The 20,914-nt window shown below is 29.1% G+C and overlaps 3 protein-coding genes across 5 annotated transcripts; 1 reads left to right on the top strand and 2 right to left on the bottom strand.

The window, feature by feature from the left end:
• Positions 1 to 1,041: 1,041 nt before the first annotated feature.
• Positions 1,042 to 5,549, bottom strand: LOC101258283 (haloacid dehalogenase-like hydrolase domain-containing protein Sgpp). 2 transcript variants are annotated; one of them, XM_010326267.4, is made up of 6 exons: positions 5,413 to 5,549; positions 4,548 to 4,683; positions 3,754 to 3,871; positions 3,091 to 3,242; positions 2,236 to 2,497; positions 1,042 to 1,396 (listed from the first exon to the last, which is right to left on the bottom strand). In XM_010326267.4, the coding sequence occupies exons 2-6, from the start codon at positions 4,580 to 4,582 to the stop codon at positions 1,205 to 1,207; spliced, it is 759 nt and encodes a 252-aa protein (XP_010324569.1). In that variant the 5' UTR covers positions 4,583 to 4,683; positions 5,413 to 5,549; the 3' UTR covers positions 1,042 to 1,204. The 2 variants fall into 2 exon arrangements, with proteins under 2 accessions (XP_010324569.1, XP_004244548.1); XM_004244500.5 differs by having other exon boundaries at positions 3,754 to 3,868.
• On the bottom strand, positions 3,789 to 5,791 carry LOC101258575 (uncharacterized). 2 transcript variants are annotated; one of them, XM_069287763.1, is made up of 2 exons: positions 5,413 to 5,791; positions 3,789 to 3,871 (listed from the first exon to the last, which is right to left on the bottom strand). In XM_069287763.1, the coding sequence occupies exon 1, from the start codon at positions 5,789 to 5,791 to the stop codon at positions 5,423 to 5,425; it is 369 nt and encodes a 122-aa protein (XP_069143864.1). In that variant the 3' UTR covers positions 3,789 to 3,871; positions 5,413 to 5,422. The 2 variants fall into 2 exon arrangements, with proteins under 2 accessions (XP_069143864.1, XP_069143863.1); XM_069287762.1 differs by having other exon boundaries at positions 3,789 to 3,868.
• Positions 5,792 to 9,694: 3,903 nt separating this feature from the next.
• LOC112941995 (expansin-like B1) lies at positions 9,695 to 13,581 on the top strand. The gene is made up of 5 exons (XM_069287956.1): positions 9,695 to 9,891; positions 10,465 to 10,571; positions 11,686 to 11,867; positions 12,409 to 12,541; positions 13,084 to 13,581. The coding sequence occupies exons 1-5, from the start codon at positions 9,762 to 9,764 to the stop codon at positions 13,282 to 13,284; spliced, it is 753 nt and encodes a 250-aa protein (XP_069144057.1). The 5' UTR covers positions 9,695 to 9,761; the 3' UTR covers positions 13,285 to 13,581.
• Positions 13,582 to 20,914: the final 7,333 nt, after the last annotated feature.

Below are 20,914 nucleotides of genomic sequence, written 5' to 3'. Positions count from 1 at the left end.
CTCAAAAAGTAAGAATACGAAGAAAATAAAATATATGTGGCCTATAAGGTGTTCAGATACATTTTATTTTAAGATAAGAAGTTAAATGAGTTATAATGTAATTTTATTTTTTATTATTTAATCATAATTAATATATTGTGTTTTAAGGTATAAAAAAAATAAATGTGTTAAGACGTTATTTTACTTCTAACTTCTTATAGTAAGTATTATTTAATTAAGTGATTAATATATTCTACTTTAAGATTAGAAAAAACTTAAATGTATCAAAACGTTTTTTTTTTTTTTGTTTAACTTCTTATAATATTATCTTAATCATGGTTAATAGACTATTACAAGAAAAAAAGATTAAATATATTTAAAATGTTATTCTATTTCATTCAACTTTTTTAATCACAAAGATATTTGCAGTTGCTATTCTTTGGATGTGTTTAGGGTAAAGTTCTTGTTCATATACAATAGCTCGCAAATCACACAGAAAAAATAATCCACACTAGGCCGTCCTTATTATATTTGACTTCCTAGAACGTAATAATTGATTAATCACCAACTAAAATTGTTGGTTTCATCGAGAAGTTAACTAATAATTGATATGATTGTAATGTTGGTTCCAGTGACGGATCCAGGATTTTCATTCAAAAAGTTCGAAAAATAAAAATGTAAACTTGTAAATATGAGCCCTTTGAATTTTTTTGGGTTTAAAACCACACTTTTGACACATTTTTAAAATAAAAAATGCTTGAAAAAACAAAAATAAACTGAAATTATAAAAGAAAATAAATGAATGTTGTTGCACGAATTTGAACTTGGGACGTGCAGTTTAATATTCAGGGGTCTTACCATTGAGTCATCTATTTTTATTTATTATTGAAGGGTTCAAAATATAGACATCTATAAAAATATAGAAAATTTACCTTATATGTATTGTGTATTTTTTTGCCGAGGATGTTCGGGTAAATACCCTGAACCCAACGTGAATTATGTCAAGTACAAAATTGTGTTCGTTAGGGAGTGTTTTACCTCCTAATGTAAGATTTCCTAACATGAATTCAAACTTTAAAGCAAATATCATAAAATTAGGTGTAACCAACATCATGCAGTTTTGCTGTACAAATTGTCACTATCTATGCAATAAAGTACACTCAATTGTAAACATAGAATGTGAGTAAGTTCTTTGTCCAACTTTCACCTCTTAATTGTATATGCCTCATGTTGTAGTCTTTCTGGTGGCAAACTTCTTGTCAATCTCCTCAAGAGCTGCCCATAACTTTGGATCTTCATAATCTTTAATAAGAAAAACAGGTTTTGCTTCCATAAGTAACTGAGATGGATTCCGGTTCGCCAAACCAATGACAGACATTCCAGCAGCCACCCCAGCTTTTATTCCTGAGACAGAATCCTACCCATCGAACAAACATATAATAAGTTCGTAAGATGAAACCGAGGTTAAATTCATGGATGAAACAACAACAATATTCACATTGTGGGACCTAAGTAGGGTAGAGAGTACGTAGACTCTACCCATACCTTGGGAGGCAGAGAGGTCTATCTCTATCTCCGTTTCTGATAGACCTTTGGTTCAAGGAGAAACAGATACTGGAAGTAAAAAATCTATTGCAAAAAACACTATAGGAAGCATGGCAAAGCGTTCTGGAAAAAGGAACGGTAACTACAGCAAGTAATACAATAATCGAAGTACGAGATATGTCTCACAAAAAAAAAGTGCCTGAAAAGCTGTCTAATCCCAAAAAACACTAGTAGACTACCAGTTGTATAAGAATGTGATGCAGGTATAATCACGTCAACAACTAACCTTACATACTATTCATGTCACTACTTGGAGAAAAAAACTTTTTCGACCTACTAACCTAATTTGTGATGTCTTTCATCATGTGTGACATATGATTATTATTTTCTTTTTTTTTAAGTGGGCCGGAATTGGGTTTTTATTCTGTCTAGTGGTGTCACTTGGATATTATGTAAAGTGAATTGATACAATGCTAGATGTATAAAGTTCCCATGTAGGTGTAGTCGCGTCTGGAACTCACTTTACATACTATTCACATCACCACTTAAAAACAAATAAAAGAACTCATTAAGTAATAACCAAATATCTGATGCCTTTCACACCTGTGGCACATGATCATCAACTTTTTATTTTTTAATTTGGTGCCACAAATTGGAAGTTGGACTCCGATGAAACTGATAAGGAAAACTGGAAGAGAAAACAGAATATACCTCAAATACAAATGTGTGATCTTTTGATACATTCAACACTTCAAGGGCCTTCAAGTATGGATCGGGATATGGTTTTGCATGCTTGCAATCACTTCCAAGAATAAGTGCATCAAAGAAATCAGCAAGGCCAACTTGATTTATACATAGTTCAGCATTAGCTCTAGGTGCATTGGTAACTGCAGCTCGTTTCAGACCATGATCTTCTATCCACTTTCTCAACTTGTAGAGACCATTTTGAGGCTTCAACTGTTCTTTTGCCAACCTATGTTGTCCATCCAAAAGAGAAATGAGATTGGCGAAATGACATTGAGCTTATAGTTAAATTGCATAACACTAAAATCGAAGTGGAACTTAAGCTATTGTTTTGATAAAGAAATGGGACTTAAGTTATTCTTTTTGATCAAGTAAATGGGACTTTCATTATTTAAACTGAAGAACCAATATACTCATATAAAAACCTTTCCTGAACATATTGTAGAATTCTTTGCTAAGGATTTTCAGGATACCCTATGGTTATTCAAGGATCCTTTCATGCATTATGTCACGTATCAAGGAAAATTATTCTAACTTCAAAAGGCCACTTCTTTTGCTTAATAGATGGAAATTTTACTTTGTTGGTTTTTGGCAATGTCATTTTTCTCTATGCTTTCACACGCGGAGGATCCAATTTTTTGCAGGACCAAATGTAGTCAAATCTATTATAGCAGGTTACCAGTTGATTGTTATCATAGAGATCTAATTGTAAACCTTATTAGTGAACTGATTTATAATGCAAGTATTTTTTAAAACTGTAAATGCATAAAACCAAAATTTAACTCATTGAAACAAACAAGGTATGGTAGAGAAGTTAAAAACCTTCTAAACAAAGCTTCCTTGTCATCCAAGAATTTTACACCCCGTTCGTGATCATTAGGAAAAAGTACAGAGACAAGATCATCATTGTGTTTCCCAGAAATAGTCTTGACAAACCACTCCTCATCAACTGGCACTCCCCCATTGTATCCTATCTGTTGAAATTAACCCAAATTGCAAAGGGAATGAAAATCATGACTTTGAGATTTTGGATGTGTTTTGGTATGAAGGAAAATATTTTCTAATTTTCTCATGTTTGGTTGGTCAAAATGTTTCGGAAAACATTTCTATGGAAAAATAGCTTTCTTAAAAATGAGGAAAATGGCTTTCCTAGTGATAGTAAAGAAAAGAAGTTCCACACGTAGAATTTCAAGTCCATTGTCTTCTCGCATAACAAACCCCCACTGCCTCTATTCCTCACCACGCTCCCACTTCATAGTGTTTTCCTATATTAGATATTAATGCTCTTGAAACAATATGTTTCTGTTTACTTACCAAACACATAAAAAAAATTAAAAATTTATTTTCCAAGATATTTTTTTCATGATAAACATTTTTCTTCATACCAAATACACCCTTAGAGCTAACAATTTCTTCTTCTTTTCTCCATTGTGAACTGATGTAGCTTTTTATCTACAGGAAATTATCATAGTAATCAGTGCATACCTCCAAAAGCATCTCACGGAATGCAAGATAGTGGAATGGATCTGAATCACATAAAGTTCCGTCAATGTCAAATAGTACGGCTTGAAGAGGAGCAAGCCTTGCTAGAGTGGAAGAACTGCTAATTAAGACAAAATAAAGCAGCAATTAGATATGCTCTATTGGTCCGGATCACACAAGAATCTCAAAAAGAAAAGAACCGTTACAATATTTTAAGCCTGAAAGAGTAGAAGGATTCCAATATATAAGTTGACAGTTAGAGTAAACATACTCTAACTATGATGAATCCTCTGAAAACTACTGGTTGGAATACAAATTCCACTATTTGATATCCCAAATTATACCCGCTTCAAACACAGAAAAAGAAGAAGGATTTCAATAGATCAAGGGTAATAGTAACTTGTGATGATTCCTCAGAAGATTGAATTTAATGGAATGTGCCTACCTAGTTATAATTTTTTTTTTTCCTTCTGGATATAGGAAAGTCGGTAAAGATAATATGAAAGAAAATAATATGACCAAAACCAGCGGAAGAATAGATAGTTACATAATCCATGTGTGGGAACAATGAGATTTGACATTTCAAAACTTCCCAGATGGGTGAGAAATTAAATTTCAATCAGATCTCCAAATGATCATTAGGAGACAAAAATTGCAATTATGCAGAAAGGGAATGGATCTCAATTGACATTGCAATCAAATAAAATGTTGCAAGAAGATAACATCCCAATCAAACTGTTGGTCAAAATACAGAATGTCCCTTAAATATAAGCAAAAACGAGGACCAAAAATTTCACCTTTCCTTAGAGTTTTCCCCAATAGAAGTGGCCATCTTTTTATGATCGGTAATACACAATTGTTACGAGTTGTGTAACCTTACATGAACCAACCTATGCTTCGAAAACTTCCTAAAGGATCAGCTTAAACTTGAAACTGTCTCAGATACATAAAAACACAAACAAATCAAATTCATGAAGAATAATACAATGAAAAATTAGGGGTGGAGAAGCTTCAGAATCATAAAAAAAATACTCAATACAAGAAAATAGCACATATGTAACATGGTTGGACCTGAATAAATGGCATAAAGTAAGGGACTTGCATCAAATTTGTAACAAAACAAACTTAAAACTATCCACTTAGACATTATATTTCCCTTTCATTGATTTTCTTACTTGAGAATAATAAACTACAACCTCGAATAACTGTTTTTTTTTTCTTCGAAACTGGTAACTAGCCTCTTGAAATTCTGGTTAATGTGAATAGATCCATCATTTAAACCAAATGAAGCATTTTTGTTTCTTTTTGAAAAAATCAGAACATGTAAGATATCTCAATAAGCAACAATTGTTTGATGAGTATCGAATTCAAATCCACAACACCACAGATCAATTTACAAGTCCTATAAATCAATGGCAGAATAAGATTATAATGTACAGGTTCAAGGGAATCAGTACCCTATTTTTTTTTGTCCATACACAGTAAAAATAATTGAAAGTTCTCTAAATGTCTATGAAACATTTGATTCTAAATCCAATTATCAAGTTGTAATCATTTGAGATTGCGGAAAAATCTATAAACTTCAAATTCTGAATCAGCTGAATTGCATAATATTTTTTTTTTGTTACAGACTACAGGATGAGAATGAGATTAAAAATATACCAAAATTTGACTAGAAAACCAATTTGTCAGCTCCAACGACGGCGATGCCCTTGCGTTTGACAGACTCAAAAAGCGGCGCCACCATTTGCCGGTAATGCACCGGCCTATTAAGCTCTTCTTCAACATCGATTTCCAAGTTGTGGATTCCGACTTCACTGAGCCGATCTCCGAGCTTATCTCCGACTCTAGAGGCCATCTTCGTGTCCCAGAGATTGCGGCACCTAGGCACTCGATTGAGCTTGGCTCTACACTGTGCTGCGAACTCTTGCTCAGCTGATGAAGCCATAGCTACGATGGTATCGTTGCTGGTGGTTGTCACCTGTGCCGTGATTTTCCGGCAGGAGACGAGTAGGCGGAGGAGATGGGTTCCGGTGGTCATTTACGACGTCGTATAATGAGTTAGATAGACTGTGTTTGGATATTCGGAAAACCAAAAACCCCTTTTCCACTAACAAAGTTATGTTAGATGACTTCTTAGTTAATTTAATTAAAAATATTTTTCTTATTTCGTGAGTTTTATATATAAATTATCAATTATTTTTATATTTTAAATTAAAAAATTTGCATTTAAAAATATTTAGAATAATTTATTAAGAGTCAAATAAATAATAAGAAAGTCTATTTGAACATTTGCTTAATAATGATAATTTTGGGTGTTTTGACTTGTTTGATTTTATATTCACTAAAAATTTATATGCTAAAAATTTCAATTATGAAGTATATTAAAAAATGAATTCAATTAAATTTTTTAAAAAAAGATATGTTATGAATTCAATTATAAAGTATTTTGAAGAGTGAATTTATTAAATTAAAATAGCTTAATACAAGACCAAGAGTCCAAATCTTGAATGGTTTCCATGTCATGAATGATGTGGTAATTGCGTGTTAATTTTAACCATTGAAATCAATAGTTATTATAAATTACTAATTATTTAAGGAAAAAGGTCAAAAATATCTTTAAATTATGTAAAAGAAATAAAAATATCATTCGTTTATAGTTTAACTTAAAATGTCTTTACCATCAATATTTTGACTCAAAAGTGTTGTAGATGTCAATACTGTGGTCCATAAATGTCTCCGTAGTTAAAAAAATGCTCTTTTTCAAAATAAATATATTATTTTTTCTTTTTAAACACATCTTTTTTCTAATTAAAATATTATTAAGGAACACTATATTTTCACTTTCTCTTCTAAAATCACTTTAACAAATAAAAATATAGGAAATATTTTTTTTCTAAATCTCATTTTATAAATTAAAATAGATAATTTCATGTACTCTTTTAATAGATAATATATGCATATATATAAGATCATGGTATATCTATCGTTAATTTATATTTATATAATGATAAAAAAATGTTGATGATAAAATGAAAAATATTTTCATTTTTTTCTGAATTAAAGTAAGATAAACATTTGCTGATTATTTTTAAAAACATTAATTGAAAAAAAAATGTGTCAAAAAGAAAATAATAATAATATATTTATTTAAAAAATGAACTTTTTGATCCATTAAATAATAATAAGGACATTTTTAGATTAAAGTACTGATGGCAAGGGCATTTTTAGACCAAACTACAACCGAGAGACATTTTTATTCCTTTTCCATAGTATAAAGACATTTTTAACTAAAATATTGATGATAAAGATACTTTTAAATCAAACTATAAACAGAGTATATTTTTATTTCTTTCATATAATTTAAAGACATTTTTTGACCCTTTCCATATTATTTCTCATTGTTGTAATATATGAAACAAAGTGGAAACAAATATTTGACAAAAGAAAATTTAATGGTTGTGCAATCTCAGAGATAGAATATGAAAATTGACTTATTAGGTGCAAGAAAAAAGTTGTATACCTTTTTAATTAAATTAAAAATTTTGGGTCAAAGGTTTAAGGGAAACAAATCTTTAGAAATTTAATCTTTTGATTTAGGCTGCAAATGGAAACAAAAAAGTCAAGAGGTTGACATTTATAATTCTTAACGTGTCACTAATTTACTATCATCTTTTTAAGATTTTACTTTTAGATCGACAAATTTTTTCAAAATTTATATTTTGGTTTAGAATGTAAATCCAGGCAAAAATAAAAAGTTGAAATTAAATTTTAAATTTGTCATCGAAATGATAAATTATTTTAGTTATCAATCAAGTTCGTAATTAGGAATGTGACAACTTACTGCCATCTAGTCTAAGATTTCACCCTTACACTATAAGTAAAGGACGTGTAGTCGAAATTTCAAACTTTTAGATTTTAAACATTGTCAGCAATATCATAATAGATTTCACAAAGACTAAACTTGAAATTATATACCTGCATATACATGTCTGACAAATTAAATTTGTTTAAACCTCGTACTTAATACTCTAGCTCCGTTCCGAACCGCAAAGTTGGTGAAATAATTAAGGAGATAAATGCTTATATTCTTTAAGGCTGCAAAAGTTGGTAAAACAAAATGATACATGCATGTATATTTTCCTAATTATATACAGTTCTCTCTATGTATATATATATATATATAATAATAATAATAATAATTAATGCACAAATACCTAACTCATCCTCCATTTTACTTCTACTACAAGAAAATTCTTGTTTAAATTTGTCTTCCAAAATACAGGAGGAATCTATATGGTTTCATACCAAACAGTAAATCTCATACCATAATTAAATAAAAGTCGCAATATATAAGTGTATTTTTTAAATTAACCTCAATAAGTATCTGAATTCTTCAATTTTGAATATGCTTAGTCAATTAAATGTGTATAAAACTGAATAAATAGATACGCACGTTTAATATGACATGATTCACGCAGTATGTCGCCATATATAATCGTCAGGACGCCACGTCGGGCGTGTCTGTCTATTTATTAAAATTATAGATAAATTTAAGTGTATGCTTGTACACACTCAACGTAAAAGAGCATAAATACCAATACACCAAGTAAAAGACATTTTTATATATTACGCATTAAATAAATTCTACCCACAACCACATCTTAGAAATCCTGGAATTAATTTTTTTTAATAGGAATAATAATTTTGAGAATAATTTATTTCACTTTTCAAATGCAATATAATAACAAGTTTGAAGTATAATATATGACATACTTTATAGAATAACATGTTTAGGCCAAATTTCTAAAAGACAAGAAAATGTGTATTGAATATAAAGACTTATTTTAGAGAAATAAAGGTGTATGATGAAGCTTTTAATAAAACATATTAGTAGTAGAAGTTTTTTTTTTTTTTTTGTAAACGTTGAAAATAAAATGTTTCTTCTATTTTTCGTAGGATACGATTGGACGGTATAAAAATATCATATTTAACAAATTAAAATTAGCAGTTACTTTTGTTTCATTAATTTCACAACTAATAACACTTCAAAAAATATTAATCAAACACAACTTGTTGCCTCTCAAAATAATTAACTTAATTTTCAAAAAATATCTTCGATGAAAAACATGAATTTTATAAATAAGACGATTTCGACATTTTAACTACTATTATATCACAACTTTCACTTTGAAAATAAAATGTTTCTTCTATTTTACTTAGGATACGATTGGACGATATAAAAAAATCATATTTAACAAATTAAATAGTAGTAACTTTTGTTTCACTAATTTCACAAATAAAAACACTTAAAAAATATTAATCAAACACAACTTGTTGCCTCTCAAAATAATTAACTTAATTTTCAAAAAATACCTTCGATGTAAAACATAAATTTTATAAATAAGACGATTTCGACATTTTTAACCTAACATACTATCATATCACAACTTTCACGTTGAAAATGTTTCTTCTATTTTTCGTAGGATACGATTGGACGATATAAAAATATCATATTTAACAAATTAAATTTAGCAGTAACTTTTGTTTCATTAATTTCACAACAAAAAACACTTCAAAAAATATTAATCAAACACAACTTGTAGCCTCTCAAAATAATTAACTTATTTTTCAAAAAATATCTTCGATGAAAAACATGAATTTTATAAATAAGACGATTTCGACATTTTAACCTAACATACTATCATATCACAACTTTTACATTATTATCTAATTACTTTCACATAAATTAAAACAAAAGTCGAAGTATGATACCAGATATATATATATATATATATATATATAGCTACCCAAAGTTGAAGCAAAGAATTCATGAATGTATTCAAATTGATCTTAAAAAAATGTCAAATGTCTCAATTACTTTTTGACTAAATTTTAACTAAACTTTACTATAAATACTCATTAAATGCCATCAACAATATCATTAACAACAACTTATTTTTATTCCTTTGCAAATTATAATAATTTATTTTGTTACTCACTTTTCTCAAATGGCACCTCTTGAAATATTTTCCACATTTTTATTAGTAATTTTCATGCAAGTTTATTTGGGAAATGCTCAAAATTTCATCCAATCTCGAGCAGCTTATTATCCAAATTCAGAAGAAAAAGGAACAGAAAGTAAGAATATTTTCGTAAAAATGAATTTCCGTTGGTCATAATATTTTTGAAAATTATTTTCTTTAGAATGACGAATTTCTTAAAATTTTGAGAAATCAATTTTTTCTGATAGAAATAAAAAAAAAAAATTTCAAAATCTTAACTTTATGAATTCAATTTTTTTCAGTTATTACGTAACTTTATGAATTATTATTTTTTTCAGTAATGTTAATGAAGTTTTAAATTTATGTCAAAAATATTATTTTCAAATGAATTCAATATCTCAAAGCTCCATCTGCCCATGCCTCCACTATCCATATATCACTTTATCTAAATTAAATATTTTTACGATAATATTATTTTTATAAAGGTAAGATAATAGTCAAACTCATTTGCTACATGAATTTTGACTTTATTAACGATGGTTCGATACTCCATCTTATAACCCTCACCACACATGTTATTTTTTAAAAAAAATAATATTTTCGATTCAATTATAATCAAATATAAAAAAAGTTAAATAAGTGAAAGACAACTTATAATTTTGAATTTTGACATATTTAATAATTTATTATTCTGTTTAAATATATGCAGCTGGTGCTTGTGGATTTGGTACTTTTGGAGCAACAATCAACGGTGGAGATGTATCGGCAGCATCAGATCTTTATCGTGACGGTCTAGGATGTGGTGCATGCTATCAGGTATAATTTTAAAAAGTTTTATACGTATACGAAAAAATATAATTATAAAAAGAGAAAATTGTATATAATAGTAAATTAATAACCTAAAATAAATAGAGTAGTTTAGGGTTTGAGTTAATTGTGCTCCGTAGCAAACGTTTGCAAAAAATTGTCAGACACCTCTCTCCTAAATATCTGGCTCGCCACTCTCTTTCAATCTCTCACTCGCTTCCTCACTTTTTATACAAACACAAGTGTATAAAAATTGTTTCTAATTGTATAAAGCAGAGAAAAAAAATTGTATAAATACATATATTGTTATTTCCTTCTCTCCCCTCTTCCAGATCTCGTTCGCCACTCTCCAAAATTTCGCTCGCCACCCTCGCCTTTCTCACTTATACAAATAGAAGCAAAATGTATAAATTGCATTTCGGTTTATATAAAGCGTGAGAAAATTGTATATATACATGCAAGTACATATATTTTCGTCCTATACACTTATAATTATACAATAAAAATACTCCCTTGCCCAGTTTCTTTTGCCTTTCTCTCTTTCTCGTTTTATACAATTTTCAAATTGTATCTAAATTCTCTCTTTCTCGTTTTATACAATTTTATTCAATTGTATATTCCTTGTCAAGTCTCTTTTGTCTTTCTCTCTTTCTCATTTTATACAAATTCAAATTGTATATAATCGTTCTATACACTTATAATAATACAATTCGTTTTATACACTTCATTTTTATACAGTTCTCTACCCAAGTGTTTTTCTCTTTCTCGTTTTATACAATTTGCTTCAATTGTATATCTATAGTGAATTATACCGTTTCTATGTTTGCTATGGAGCGCAATTATGCAAACTTTGCTACAGCATACAAATATGAATTTTTTATTTGTTATATGTGAAAGTTGCCCTCATAAAAATGATAAAAATTACTTATTAAATTCAATTATCAAACGTGATATATATACTTACATAACTCAACTTCAACAACCTATCAGTCGACCTCTTAGAAAAATTCCTGATCAAACCACTAACCCTAACGTCAAAATCCGATATTATTGTATATCAATTAAATTCATCGTCTATCTATAAATTTTAAATTCTGAAATCACCGTTGATCGTAAATTATAGGTGAGGTGTACAAACAGTAATTACTGTTCAGAAAATGGAGTTACTGTGGTAATTACTGATCATGGAGCAAGTGATAGCACAGATTTTATTTTAAGCCAACGGGCTTTTTCACGTATGGCCCAAACAAAAGATGCTGCTTCTTCTCTATTATCACTTGGTAATGTGGGCATTGAATATAGAAGGTATATAATATTCATTTCATAATTATTATTTTTCCTATTTTATTTTACTGTCAAATCTCTCTATAACAGTCAACTTCTATAATAATATTTCATAATAATAGTCATGTTTGCTGTGAAAACGATCTTTCATGTTATGTTATATGTATATATAGGGGCAGAGCCAACCTTCTGTTAGGAGGTTCTTTGGCGAAAAATATTACTATTTATACATAGTAAAGTTGTATGTATGTATATATATATAGTAGATGTCAAAGTCACACAATTAAATTGTGTGTTTAGTTCTTCATATTTTAAACCCTTTTTATCAAGAATTATATTTTTGTTGTTGTTATTATGTGTTTTCTATATTGCAACGTTTTGATATAGCAGTATTGAGATAACCAATACCGTTTATTATAGTCAGATTTTTCTATAACAATTACGTATCGTTCTATAAAAATATTTCATTTGTAATAATCATGTTTGCTATGGAATCATTAATCTATCATGTTATATGATATATTTTTCTATTAATTAAACATTCGTATCAATTTATTAACAGGGTTTCTTGTAGCTATCCAAATAAGAATATTACATTCAAGATTGATGAGAGTAGTGATAATCCTTATTATTTGGCTTTTGTTATATGGTATCAACAAGGCAAAACTGATATTTCCGCAGTTCAATTGTGTGAGGTACGAATTTAACTTATATATACTGATAATATATATTTTTAATGACAATTTGAGATATTACTTTTACAACAACCTCAAGTACTAATAAATACTAGACTCCTAAACATAATCAATCTTTTAAAAGCACCTATACGATATATTTGAATTTTATCGAACTCGTATATTTGAATCCTTAATTTTGTATATAAAGATAATGTACAAGTATCCCTCTCAATCTTTGCTCGAAATCTCAGAGACACACTTATACTATACTAAGATCCTATTATCCTCCTGAATTTTTTTTATTAATAATTTATAACCTCTTTTCGGTCTATGTGACACTATCTTGTGGGCCCAATACTGGTTGATTTTTTTTCAAGCTAATGCCACGTAGGCTGAAAAGGGGTAGAAAATTACTTATAAAATAAGTTCAGAGGTAATAAAACCTTAGTATAGTATAAGTGTGTCTTTAAAATTTTCGACATAAATTGAAAGGGTACTTGTGCATTTTCTCGAGCATATACACCAAACTTTGAAAATATATTGATTTATCAAATATGCAGACAGAAAATTTTGTGTGCAAATTATTGGATAGGACACGTGGCGCAGTATGGACAAGTTCATCACCACCAAAAGGACAATTGCAAATAAGAATGTTATTGAGTTCTGATGATGGAGATGAAAAATGGATTATTCCTTTAAATAATATTCCTCAAAATTGGAAAGGTGGTGAAACATATGATTCTGGAATACAAGTGGATTAATAACGGAACGGGAACAAGAGGTTGTCCTTTTCTCAGTTTGATAATTTCAAAATTATTATCAATAATTGTTGTTGATGAAAAGATGCATTAAATTTTGGATAAGCAGTTAACGTAAATTACTATCGTATAATGATTTTGTATAATTTGTAAGCAAAAATTTGTTTTTATGTTATTTGTTGATTAAATTTGTCATATGAAAAAAGAGAAGAGTATATTGGCTCTTTTTTAAAATAAGTATAGTTGTTATAAGTGTATTATTGTAATTTTGCCAAGTAATAAAAGTTCAGATATTTTGTTTGTTTTCTAGTCAGAAAATTTAGATTGTTTTAGAATAAGGTGACAATTGATAATATTATATCATTAAAAAAGAAAAATATATTAAATGTGAATTAATTTCTAGTATGATAAATAATTCACCAATCAATAATATTATAATTTATCAGAATAATTTTTTTTCGAATCGAACTTAACCCATAACATATAGAGTAATAAACCAAATGTTGAGTGATAGTATATATTAAATTGTTAAAAAGGATGACAATAAAAGGTAATTAAAACATGGAATATATTTATTAAAAAGGGAGCTTATTCTCATGAAACATTTGATTAGACTTTATAAAATGATTTAAATTTGAGGGGAACCTAATTGTAATAAACCAAATGTTGTATTGGTGGTCAATTATCATTTATACTAAAAAAAAAAAAAGAAATAGGAATTAGAGATATAATATCTATGGTTAAACAACAACAAAAATATGGACGTTATTTCTGTAAACGAAAAGGGTTTAAAATATCTTTAAATTATTCGAAATAGCTGATATTTATCATTAAATTATATTTTGGTTCAAAATTACCCTTTCGGTCAAACTATTGGGTCAAATGTGCCCTTCTTATTATAATAAAATAATTAAAAAAATTTTGTAACATACAACCATGAATATCCGCTTTGAAACCCAACTCCGAAGAAAGTTATGAAAATCTAGCCGGGAAATGAGGGAAAAGTTATGGAATCCTAACTATCATGCTTTGAAACCGTAAACATAATAAAATAAGAAAAAAGATTTACTAACCTACAAGTACGAATATCCCTTTGAAACCCAATCCCAAAGAAAGCTATGAAACCCTAGCCAAAAAATGAGGAAGAAGGGGTGAAATCTTAACTATCATGCTTTGAAACCGTAAACATAATAAAATAAAAAAAAATATTTACTAACATACAACCACAAATATTCTCTTTGAAACCCAGCCATGAATAAAACTATGAAATCCTAGCCACAAAATGAGGGAGAAGGGGTGAAATTGTTTCTGGAAAATATAAAATGGGGGAGGGGGGAGTAATTTGAATTTAGTTTAGGTGTCAGTGGAACCCTATTGGCATGCAATGTGGCATCCACTTGACATTTAACAGCTTTCATTAATAAGAAGAGTTCTTTTGACTCAATTGTTTGACGGGAATAGTAGTTTTGAGCCGAAATATAGTTTAAGGGTAAATATGAGCTATTTTAGATAGTTTAAGGATATTTTTGACCCTTTTCCGTTTAGTCTATGTGGCAGTGGAACCCTATTAGCGTGCAATGTGACATTCAACAACTTCCATAATAAGAACATTTTTGACCTAATACTTTGACGAAAAGAATAGTTTTGAACCGAAATATAATTTAAGGGTAAACATGATCTATTTCAAATAGTTTAAGGATATTATCATTTATACTACAAAAAGAAATAGGAATTAGAGATATAATATCTATGGTTAAACAAAAAAAAAAAGACATTAATTTTATATATATAAGTTATAACATTTAGATTGTGACCTCATGGAGTCATGGTACATACTAGTTATTAACTACATATTTTAAAATCAATTCGTACATGATGAAGGACCACAATTCAACTCGTAAATAATACTATAACATTTTATTGCCTTTAAGTAAGGTAAACTTATTGCTTTTATATTTATGGACGGTTTTATTTTAATATATAGTCTATTTTTAGTAGGTATTATTATTATTACTATAAATGTTGTTCAATATTCCAAATATTGAATTTAGAGACGTCTCAAACTCTTCCTATACAAGTGCAAGTCCTATTCAATACATATTTTCCTATGTATTTTTTTTCTCATTGGTATATTTCTTAATTAACTCATTGGTTTACACATAACAAACCATGTTGGTCTATTATAACAACTCGAGTTGTTCGTAGGGATGGATCTAGAGGTTAAATTACGAGTGAAGACAAAATTAAAATGACATAATTGTTCTTGTTATTAACAACTGTGATGGAATGAATAAGATTACTTTCGATTTAATTCTAATTTTCCAGATGAGATCTAGAAGAAAATATATTTTCCCTTTCTAATGGACTTCATAGACACAAATCTAGATTACTTACAAAGTGAACACTAGATTTAAAAGAAAAACATCATTGAACCCTAATCTATTTTTAAAAAAGGTAAAAATTTCCCTAGTCTATTTTTTCTATGAGGAATTACCCTTTTGTCTCTTTATATAGACTATGGACCATATCCATTTATTTGTTTTATATATATATATATATATATATATATATATATATATATATATATATATATGTATATATGCACTACTCAAATTAGTGTGTTTTGTGGTCCTAAATATATGTATATGATTTTACTTTATTTTACATCTACTTATTGGTTGTTCTTGTATCTTCTTTGTTCCTATGGCATTTCATCTTGAGTTTCTCTTTTGTGATTGGTCATTTGTATTTTATTTCACCAAACATAATTTTCTCACTTGTATTTGGTTATAAAAAAAAAATAAAGATGAAAATATGTGTACCAAATAAATATTAATGTAATATGAAAATTACAAACAAAAGAAATTACTTCTATTATTGACAAATTATAAATTATATGCCCTTTGAGATACATTTAAGGACTTGATTTATCTTTTACACTCTTTCGTCGATAATATCTACATACATTATATCATAATTTTTTTCGGTAAAATGACACCTTGTGCGTAAAAGACTTTCTGAGTAGATCTAATTGAAAAAAGAATTGTTTTTTTTCATTTACTTTTTGTCATGACCCAAATCGGGCCGCGACTGGCACCCACACTTATCCTCCTATGTGAGCAAACCAACCAATCTAACCCCAATCGTTTACCAATAATAACAGAAAATAATGCGGAAGACTTAAAACTCATTAACGAAATCAATTAACAACTTCTAAAATTTATCAATTAATATCCCCAAAATCTGGAAGTCATCATCACAAGAACATCTATCCTCAAATTACTAATTCTAAGAGTATCTAAAAAGCTAGGATAAATAAAAGGCTAGTCCATGCCGGAACTTCAAGGCATTGAGACATGAAGAAGAAGATCCAGTCCAAGCTAGAAACGTTAGCTCACCCTGAAATCCTGTGTAATGAAGACTGGCTAGAGTTGCGGTTGAGTTGAAGACGACGGCACGTTTGCTGCACTCCACAATTTAACAAAAAGAAACATACAAGTAGGGGTCAGTACAAAACACGGGTACTGAGTAGATATCATCGGCCAACTCAAAATAAAAAACAGTATATATCAGATAATATCATAAATCAACTACAATACTCAATCTGTAGCAACATCATGTACAAGAATCTTTGATAAATAACGTCAAGTACACTCATGAGGACTCAAGCCTCCATATCATACTCATTTGGGAAATAGGTTCCTTTCATTCGAATTTATTACCATAATTTCAAGATTCATTATCTTTATTCCTCTTGTGTCGGCACGTGACACTCCGCTCCCCTACTACTATGTGTCGGAACGTGACACACCGATCTCCTAGTTCTACGTGTCGGTTCGTGACACCCGATCCCCTAATTCTACGTGTCGGTTCGTGACACCCGATCCCCTAATTCTACGTGTCGGTTCGTGACACCTGATCCCCTAATTCTACGTGTCGGTTCGTGACACCCGATCCCCTAATTCTACGTGTCGGTTCGTGACACCCGATCCCCTAATTCTACGTGTCAGTTCGTGACACCCGATCCCCTAATTCTACGTGTCGGTTCGTGACCCGCTCCACTAATCTCATTCTGTTAATTCATCAATCCTTCTTTTATACAAAGGCATCATCAATCCCATTACTTTAGTTCATCAAGCCTTCTTTTATACTAAGACATCATCATTCTCATTACTTTAGTTCATCAAGCCTTCTTTTATACTAAGGCATCATCATTAACAAGAGATTTTCAAGATTTAGGATTCAATAGTTTCATCATGCTTATTTCATCACAATTATATCATCACAACATGCAAACACATAATTAAGCATATAGAAGGGTTTACAACACTACCCAATACATATCATTCTCTATTAAGAGTTTACTACGAATAGCATAAAAACCATAACCTACCTCCACCGAAGATTAGTGATCAAGCAAGCAAATTCCCCAAAGCTTCGTTTTTCCTCTCTCTCGATCAATCGTTCTCCCTCTCTCTGTTCTTTCTGTTTTTCTTATTCAATCCCTTTTTCTTTTACCCTAATTAGCATATAATTAAGTATAAAAGATGACAAAAGTAACCCACTAATTAATTTAAGGTTATCTCCTTTAAACCTCAAGAAATTGGATTATTAATATTCACCCACTAAATTTATAATTATAGCAGGAATAGTCCAAAACGTCCCTTAAAACATTTAAGGAAATCCGACCCAGCCTGGGATTATGCAGCCTGTGACGGTCCGTCCTGCACGTCCGTCACAGAGTTCAGAGACTAGATTTTTACCAAGGGTCTGTGACGGTCCGTCACGCCTGTGACGGTCCGTCCTGCCTGTGACGGTCCGTCCTGCCATTCCGTCACGAAGTTCAGAGAGTCGATTTCAGTACCCAAATTTCAGAATTCTAAGTGTTTTGGAACGAGACCCCTCGACGGTCCGTCGTGCTCATGACAGTCCATCGTGGGATCCGTCGTCTCAGCCAGTTTTTCCAGAAATAAAATCTGCTGCTCAAAACGACTAAACAGGTCGTTACACTTTTATCCATGCGTGACGAATATGCATGCTTGTAAACACATTATTAAGTCATGTCTTATGGTGTATTATGCAATTTTTTTTGTAAACATAATTCTGTTAGAAAATAATAATCATGAATTCAATCCTTGTAATTTCACGTTAAGTATGTTTAATGTTAAATTAATTGAGACTTTTACTTTTGATTTGTCTGATTATGAGTTTCCACGAATTATTACATGTCAATATTAGGATCGAATTCACACACACACACACTAGATGAATTAAGAACACAAGAACTTTCAAGAGAAACAGATGAGAAATCTAGAGAGAGAAAGAGAGAAACTAATATTTCGTGGTAACACCCCGTGAGTAAACTTCCACGACGAGTATTTTTGGTTACAGAGAATAAACAGAGTATTTTTGGTTACAAATAATAAATCAAAGTAAACAGTTATATATATTAATCAGGCTCCACAACCTAACAATCAAATCATTCAATGATCTACATGTTGTACTACATGTATTAACACTATAACTCCATATTAGAGGCTAATATATGTATAAAAATATGAATATCATACATATTTCAACCAAAATTAAAATCGTTGAGGTTATATTTGAAAAATATCTATACCCTAAACTCGAGTGAATATGTTATTGTTTTGTGTAGAGAGGCCAAAAATACTTGAGTTATTTACTCTAATGTTAAGTATATTTATATAAGGTGCATATTATGTGGACGAAAATTAGAATTTCTTAATAATTAAGAACTCCAAAAGTGTAATTATCCCAAAAAGGAAAAATACAAAAAGATCAACAAAAAACAAAAACAAATAAAAGAACAAATCAATAATGAATGGAAATTTCCCTTGAAAACGACTAAAATGGAGTATAATAATAGTCTAATAAATTGACTCAAATAATTTTCCTTTTATGATTAAAGCTAATGGGGCGGTTTTATGATCCATCACTTTTAAGTTATGTATTAATCAACTTTTATACAATTGGGACTACTAAAATATATTGTGCTAAGCTGGTTTGATTGCTACCATATATCTAATTTATACAAAAAAATAATTAAAAAAAATGTTTAATATTACTAATCTGTCATTAGGAGAAAAGGCACTAGGTATTTAACACAATAAAGTATCCATATCTAACATGATAATATGAAACTAGTAAAATATATAGATTTGCGTAACCCCAAAACACTATTTTATTACACATACACTCATATCGTATATACTGACTCAATTTATATTTTTAAATAATTACGTATCTTGCTATTAACTATGAGTCTTTTTGTCATATATTAAAGATACATCTATTTTCCTACACGATATACTAAAATAGAGAGAGACAAACGAGATAATTATGTATTTCAGATATATGTGAATCACGAGAGACAAACGAGATAATTATGTATTTCAGATATATGTGAATCACGCTAAATACATGTATGTGTATTTAGTATAATTCACATGTATCTAGAATATCAGACACATGAGAGTTGGTGAGCGGGATGGAATGAAAGTGAATGAGATTTCTTATTTATCTTGGATACATGCGAATCCACCACGATACAATGAATCCAGAACAAAATACACTTAATTTTGATCCATGTATACAAAGATACATGTATTTAAACGTATTTGAACGCACCAAAACATGATAAGATTCATATTACTACAAACTAAATTGTATCTAAATAATTAATTTATAAACTAGTGAGTATTTTTTAAAAGTTTCATTTTTTAAATATAAAAGTAGAAACGATTTACGCAAAAAACAAATAAAAGATCATATTGGTACGCATCGAATTACATTTGCATATCGTAACAGCCAACCTTCATTATTATATATTTATAATTACTCATAAATTTTATATTTAAAAAAAATTCCGTATATAATGCATTTTTTTTACATTAATAATATTAATATATATAATTTAAACTCTATTTTTGAAAAAAGAAAAAAAGAACAATGTGATTGGTATGAAATGATAGCGGGAGAAAAATTCATGCTTATTTTTTTTTTCCAAATTGATGAAAAAGAAATTAAAAAGAAGACAAAATGATTTTGATTTTCCATTTTATCTTTTTTCTTTTTTGGATGACTAATTTTGCAACTAGATAAACAAGCTTCTGAAAATGACAATACATTAAATATACATAGAATTTCATAAATAGTGTTATTAACGTTCATTTTTATATCTATAAAAAAAATGACGTTTTATTATATTTGAGAATTTAGTATTATTTTAGTTTCAAAAAGGAGCAAACATTATAACAAATAAATTTTTTGTAGTAACTATTTTACGATAATAAAATAATAATAATAATTATATTATATTTATCATAATAATATAATACAAAAATATTAGATATAAATATCGATAATGACTTTAGTATTCTCGATATAATTGTCAATCGAATATGGACAATTAACATGTTCGTCAACGCAACTGTCCATACTTACATGCTTAGTTTTATAGGTTTGAAGAAAAAGATACATAAAGTCTTGTGATACGCGTAAACTGACTCAAACATTATAAATAAAAGAAGGAAAAAATTCTTTCCTTAAAAAAAAGATAATAATAACATGTGTTATTATCTTCATGATGTCTCAAGTGATGGTGCATTAG

The sequence above is a fragment of the Solanum lycopersicum genome, chromosome 8 (genome assembly GCF_036512215.1).
Source record: "Solanum lycopersicum chromosome 8, SLM_r2.1".
Taxonomy (NCBI): Eukaryota; Viridiplantae; Streptophyta; class Magnoliopsida; order Solanales; family Solanaceae; genus Solanum; species Solanum lycopersicum.
Note: the sequence above shows the minus strand (reverse complement) of the source record. Positions and strands in the feature narration are given on the sequence as shown.